Source organism: Rhinopithecus roxellana, chromosome 16, assembly GCF_007565055.1.
Source record: "Rhinopithecus roxellana isolate Shanxi Qingling chromosome 16, ASM756505v1, whole genome shotgun sequence".
In the NCBI taxonomy this organism is placed as follows: domain Eukaryota; kingdom Metazoa; phylum Chordata; class Mammalia; order Primates; family Cercopithecidae; genus Rhinopithecus; species Rhinopithecus roxellana.
In genome coordinates, this window is record NC_044564.1 from 84,448,268 (window position 1) to 84,454,963 (window position 6,696).

At 58.7% G+C, this 6,696-nt stretch overlaps 1 protein-coding gene across 1 annotated transcript; it reads right to left on the bottom strand.

Annotated features, from left to right (window-relative positions):
• Positions 1-201: 201 nt before the first annotated feature.
• Positions 202-6,140, bottom strand: LOC115893888 (spermatogenesis-associated protein 31E1-like). Its single transcript, XM_030919182.1, has 5 exons — positions 5,913-6,140; positions 5,059-5,116; positions 4,454-4,514; positions 3,180-4,192; positions 202-3,077 (listed from the first exon to the last, which is right to left on the bottom strand). The coding sequence occupies exons 1-5, from the start codon at positions 6,138-6,140 to the stop codon at positions 202-204; spliced, it is 4,236 nt and encodes a 1,411-aa protein (XP_030775042.1).
• Between the last annotated feature and the right edge of the window lie 556 nt (positions 6,141-6,696).

Sequence of the window (6,696 nt, forward strand, 5' to 3'; positions counted from 1 at the left end):
ACAGAAGCCACCACCTCTGCAGGGAAACCAAGTGTATTGGGAACTTCTCTGTGAAAGTCTGGAACGCATGGCGGCTGTGATCACCCAGGCAGGACAGGCTTAACGTGTAGGTGTCAGTTTTATTTGAGTAGAACCCCGTCTCCCCAGGAGACGTGCAAGAAGCTTTCTCTGGTTCAGGAGGCAAGACACCTCGTGTAGACCTCAGTCCCTGCGGCCGCGGATGGGGCCACTCGAGGCGCTTGCCACGCGTGGCCTGTGGTGGTGGGGGCCAGCTGGGGACACAGGTTTCCGGGGAGGTGGGGCCCATCTGCTGTCTCTGTCTCTGATGTTGCTGTTTTTGACAGGACAGTGGTGGCCCCTGGGGGTGGCTTTGGGGCTGCAGGCCAGAGCTCTCATCTCTCTGCTATGTTCCTGGTGGCAGTGACCCCTGTGGCCACAGGAAGGCACATTCTCCTGAGCATGGAGGTCACCTTTGTGGCGACTGACCTCTGAGGGACCACGTCCCCACGGAAGCCCCAGTTTGTCCACCAGGATTTGCCTCACACCTCTGCTGATGGTCCAGGCTTCATCAACCATGCAGTCCGTAAACAGCCTTGCTGGGCCAGACCCCCAGCTCTGGACAGCATCTGCCCCAGGCTTGCCTTTCTCCAGGACGTCTTCCCACCCTGCGCCTGTTTTCCTGGGGTGTAGACCCTGTGGATGGTGACCGATCTTTCTCCGGAAGTGGCTTTCTGGTGGCGTCTCTCCCTTCTCCGGCTGACGCTGGTTGTATTTCCTTTCTTCTTTGTCTCCTATTTCCCTGGCGTGGGGAGGGTGGCTCCTCCCACTGGCTTCAGAGGTCCTTGGTCCCTTGGAGCCGTGTCCCTGCTCCCCTGGTCTGGGTCTCCTGCGGGCCTCGCCCTTGTCCGCAGAGCCCAGAGTCTTCTGACTCTTCTGCGGGGCCTTTGCTTTCGGGCTCCCAGGCTCCTGCTGCCGTGGGCTGTCCCCTCCCTTCCATAGGAGGGCCCATGGCCCCTGGGAAGCCGTCATGTTCTTACTGGACACACTCTGGGAGGTGGACAGAGGGGCCTGAGCGGGCAGCCTGTCTGCGGCGGGGAGCATGTGCACATGGTGGCCTGGAAGGCACAGATCTATGGCGCCATCCTGGAGGCGGACGCCTGAGGCGCGGCCTGGCGGCTGCTCCTCTGAATCCACCTGCGCTAGGAGCGCAATCTCACTGACCACCTGCGATTTCAGGCGCAGCTGCTCTGGATCTTGAGCAACACGGATTGTAGACCCTGAGGGGTTATCAGTGGTCCCCAGAGTCCCCGTGCTCCTCAGATCCACCTGAACGCTTCCTGATCTTGCCCTCACACTGGGTCCCACGGTGACGTCCCAAGTGGGGGGCTTCTCCTCCCCCACCTTCAGTGCCTCCAGGGCGTCTTTGGCCCTTGCCCACTGGGACCCTATGCTGAGCTCTTGCAGGGCTCTGCTACTACACACGTTTCCTGGGGACATGCTCTCACTCTCAAACCTTGCCTCCTTCCCAACCATTTCTGAACCCATACTCCCCTCTAGTCTGGGTTTGGGTTTCCCGGATGCCAGGACAGTCCTGCTCTGCCAGGTTCTGCCCACAAGGCTGCATGTGGGGGGCTGAGAAGACCCCCTGTCCTCATGTCGAGTTGGAAAGGCCTCTGATCGCCCATGGGTGTCAGCTGACTGGGACCCTCTCAGGGGCCTCTGGGCTTCCTCCTGCTCAGGTGGTGCGGGAGCGAGAGCACCACTCACGGTCAGGACTGACTTGCTTGTTGTTCTGTTGTCTCCTGGACCATTCTGAGGACGTTTTCCCAGGAAAATGGGAACCTTGGCTGCAGACTTGTCCCGAGATTCCCAGGAGGCCCAGGGATGAAAGGTGGATTGTGGGAAGGGCGGGGCCTGAGCCTCACCTGACCAGACATTTGTGGGCTCCAGGGACTGGAGGTCTGGACCCCACCTGTGTCTCACACGGAACCTTAAAAGATGCACTTCCAGCATCTGCTGGGTGCAGGGCTGGAGGAAGGAAAGCTCCTGGGAGGTGTTCACATGGGCTTTCCCACCCCTCCAGGATGCCAGCTTCCCGGGTTTCCTGTGGGTGTCAGACTGGGGAACAGCACATTTGACCATGAGCCAGGAGCGACGCAGAGGCACGGGGATCCAGCCCTCTTTGATCTCCCCCACCTTCCTGGCCAGATGGATTTGCAGCTTGTTTTCCAGATGCTTCTTGTCTGGGTCCCCGGGTGTGGAACTTACTGATTGGTATTTCCAGGGCCTCCATATGTCACCTTCTGCCTCCTCCTTGTCTTCCTCCAGAAACTTCACTGAGGTCCTTCCTGAGCCTCGATCCCGGCTTGGGTCTGGCCCTAGTTTGGACCGTAAGCACCCCTTCCCAGAGAAACTTCCAGAACTCCGGAACCCGGTCTTCTGCACATCCTTCCTGCCCTTCCCTGCAAATTCAGAAGGCTGGGAGGGCGAGAGGGCCTGCTGTGTCTCTTCTGCCTGACTCTGGGGCCTCCCTGGGAATTCCCCCTCAGGCTGCAGCAGGTCCCCAGATGCCTGGAATCTGCTGGGAGGGCCCCAGGACTGCTCCTGGTGGATGGCACTCCTTCCTTGCCACCGGTGCTCTGGGAGCTCAGGGCTGGTGGTAACCCCGGGAAGGATGGGGCCTGACTTGGGGCTCCAGGAGGCTGGCCTCTCCTGGGGAAGGTGGGCAGTGGGCTGGCTCAGGCCAGCCGGAGACTTTGTGAGGAGAGAGGGCAAAACCCTCTTCCACTTTGATCGCTTCTTCAAGGTCCATTCAAGATTCTCCTTTCCAGCGGGGATGACAGACTCTGTCCTCTCCTGGGTTGTAGGGTAAGATGCCCCACAGTCCCTAATCTGGGGTGGAGAAGAGCACGGTAGGCTTGGGACAGGGGGTGAGAGGTGGGCCTGGGTCTGGATCCCAGCCAAAGGCGGGGGCTGGGACTGGGGCCAGGCTGGAGTGAAAAATTGGGGCTGGGCCATGTGGTGGGGCTGGGGCGGTGCCTGGGAAAGCTGTGAGGATGCCTCAACCTCAGGTTCACCTGGAGGAGAAGTGGAGGCTTTATCCAATGATACAGAGTGCGCATTCTGTGAGGCAGGCAGTGCCTGGGAAAGCTGTGAGGATGCCTCAACCTCAGGTTCACCTGGAAGAGAAGTGGAGGCTTTATCCAGTGATACGGAGTGCGCATTCTGTGAGGAAGTCTTGCTAGAAACCCAGGCTGTGGCTACTAGGGACTCGCTGTTGAAAGATGGGAGGTTCCAGAAAAGCTGGCTGCATTTCTGCTGCAAGTGGTCCCCCACCGCTGTGGCGTCAGAGACTTGCTGAGGACGGGGCAGCTGCTGTGGTTGGGTTGACACATTCCAGAAGGGATTTAGAGTCGTGATGTCCCACTCCTTCCCCAATGATGTCATCTGCAGGTGGCCGGCCCGTTCCCTTTCTTTCTCCTGCCACATCTTCATCAGTGCTCTCTTGGCGATGAGAGTCTCCAGCAGCTTCTGCACGTCAGGGTGAATGAATGTGCAGCCACCTACCTCCACGTGCCTGGGTGTGGGGTCTCCCCAGAAGGAAGCCTCTAGGGGGTGGTTGGGAAGATGCTGTGGCTGGGATTTGCCATGTGAACAGGTGGAGAGGCCCCAGGTGGTGGCAGACTCCCTCCAGCAATAGAGGTCCCAGATGGGATCGCTGGAACGCCCAAGGCCAGAGATCACCCTGGTTGGAGAAGGCAGCCCCTGGTTGTGTAGAGGGGAGCTCTTGGGGACGAGGCATGTTGTGGAGTCACACTGAAGTCCAGCCAGGCTGGAGTCGGGTGGAGGTGGAGAGGAGGTCAGGGGACCATGCGGCTGTGGTGAAGGAGGAAAAACCACATGTGGCCGGGATGCAGGGTGTTTTAGGGGAAGCAAGGGCTCTGGAGGCTTGGAGGCACTCAGGGTTGAGTGTGGTCCAAAAGGCTCTGAGAAGGTCATCGGGCCTGGTGACAGGGTGGAGGCCAGAGGAGCTGGGGGAGCTGCTGGGGACAAGCTGGCAGGAGATGGATCTGGCATGCATTTCCCATGCAGCTGGTGGGCCTTAGCAGGCGCTGGTTTGCACACGTCACCCGGGGGGTCTCCACCTAAGGGCAGATGGGAGCCGCCCTCGCCAGCGAGCTTCCTCAGGTGGCTGCAGGAGACAAGAGACACAAGCTGCAGCCAGGGGCATGTGGGGCGGAGAAGCCAGGAGGGGTGGGCACCTGGGGCCTACAGCTCCTCCACCTCCCCCACTACTGACTTCACAAAGCTCTGCCTAAGCCTGCCCCAGGGCTTCAGTCCTCTCCTCTCCCCTTCCCAGGACCTCTCCCTCCCAGATCACCAGCAGGCCCTAGGGTTGCATCAGAGGCCCTGGTAGGAAGGAGCACATGGAGAGAAGGGGGAAGCTCCTCACTTTTCCAGAAGGTAGTTCAGGTCCCGGGTCTCCTCCAGCTCCCTCATGAGGTTTCTGCAAGCTGGAAGTCAGGAGACAGGGTTATGGTGGAGAGGTCGGAGCCTGGGAACCTCATGGAAGCTGAGTGGGTGTCTCTTTAGGGGACACCACAGGGAACTAGATCCTGAAACCCACACATCTGTGGCCAAAGCCATATGGACCCAGATGATGACAGGAAGGTGTCCACTGTGCAGCACTTTGTCATTTGCAAAAAGTGCTTCCACGTCCACCCCTTCATGGGTGTCACAACCATCTTGTTGGGAGAGCAAACGGGTGGTCTCAAAGAGGAGTCAGCCATGGCCGAGGTAAACAGCTGTCCACATGGACCTGGAGCCTCCCTGCACCTCCCCCCATATCCCGGCAGGCCTTGGTCCCTTCCCCACACCGCCCCCTTATGGGCAATACCGGTCCCAGGCCCATGGCTTCATTCCCACAGGGAATCTGAGGAGGCCCCAGGTTCTGATTTCCCTCCCAGGAGTTTCCCTCTCAGGCCTCTGCAAATGACTTCCTCAGGGACAGGCGATGCTGTCACCTCTGGGGAGTCCTGGGGAGCAGCAGAGCCTCACCTTTCAGAGCTGAGATCTTCTTTCTGCTCCTGGACCTCCCCCTTCTCTCCCTTTGAGGCTGAGAAGCAAGAAAGGATGAGGGGCTGGGACCAGTTCTCAGTCTCCTCTCCCCAGACCAGCTGCACACATGCAGTGCTCATGAAGGACACGGCTCCCTGCCTCTAGCTCACGGAGCTCTGTGTGCGCTTTTTACTCATGTTCACCATGAATGAAATGTTTTCCGTTTTCCTTCTTAGGAAAATGCAAGGAGGGGTTTTCTGTGTGACTCCACCCTGGTGTCCCCAGTCCCTGCTCCTCCCCTGAAGGCACACCCAGGCTCAGGTCTGCAGGCGCCTCTGAGCTGCCGGTAGGATTCTGCTTCGGAGGAGAATGGAGAGGAGGCCAGGGACCATGGGGTTGTGGTGAAGGAGGAAAAAGCACATGTGGCCGGGGTGCAGCCACAGGCGAATCCAGGCTCTCGTGGGAGGCTCTCGGGGGCTCAGCACAGCTCCCAGATCACACCCAGATCACACAGAGGAGGCTGGGCCCCCAGGCACCTGGCCCAGGAAGGGGGTGATGAGGCAGGGCTGGGGCCTCTCCTCTCACAGAGACCTCACCCCTCTCCTGACCCAGTCCTTGCCACTGAGTCCGGTGTTGGTTTTTGCCCTGACCCCCCCTGCGCACCCCACAGATGGTCTGGGAGCTGGGGGTGGAATCCTCCGCCCACTCTCACCCCTGCCTGCCCTGCCCTGCCCTAGAGGGATGACGAGATTTCCCATCGTGGGAGCGTCTCTCGTTGTTTAGGAAAAGTGGAAATGAGGGGAGGAAAAGAAGAGAGAATCTTCCTCTGTGGGGCTGGGCTGAGGGCTCCTCACCTCCCTGCTGCTCCTCTTCCTCCCGGGCGGGGGTGAGGGTGGGTCACTGTGGAGGTAGGAGAGTAATAGGTAGAGGAGCACCAGGCCACACACACTGGTGAGGATGAAATCCATCATCCAGGGAGTGGAGCTGGGGCTCAGCCATGTGGCACTAGGGCTCTTCAGAGGAAAGAGCATTTTCTCCATCTGAAGTGCAATGTCGCCTTCAAGCAACTGAGGGCTGGGCATCCCCTTTGGGTCTAGGGAGTGGGGCCCAGGCCTGCATCACAGAGCTGGGGCCTGTTCCTCACAAAGGGCTCCTGCGGGCAGGGGAGGGGCAGTGGGAGGAGGAGGCTGAAGCACAGCCCCGCCCTCAGCTCCCAGCCCTGGGTCCCTCCAGCCTCCTGGGTCCCCCAGATCCCTCCTTCCCACTCCAGCTGCTCATCTGTCAGAGACAGCCCTGGGTCCATTTTCCATTCTCTTCTCCTGGAACACAGGTGTCACCTGGCTCTCCTTATGCCTTGGAGATCCAGGCCTGAGCCCACCCATTTCATAGCCTTTGAAACTCTGAAATTCTCTTAGCAATCTAGGTGGTTTCCTAAGGATTATTTTAGAATCTCCTCTGTTTTCGTAATTTTCCCACACCCTATGTTTTCTACTTTCGTCACCCCAGAAGAGAACTTTTAAATTCACAAAACTAAAAAATATAATAAAAACACAAATAATTAAACGTCCAAATGACATTTTTATATTAGGATCATAATTGTGAGTTACCAACTTATGGAGTTTGCTGTAACAAAACCTC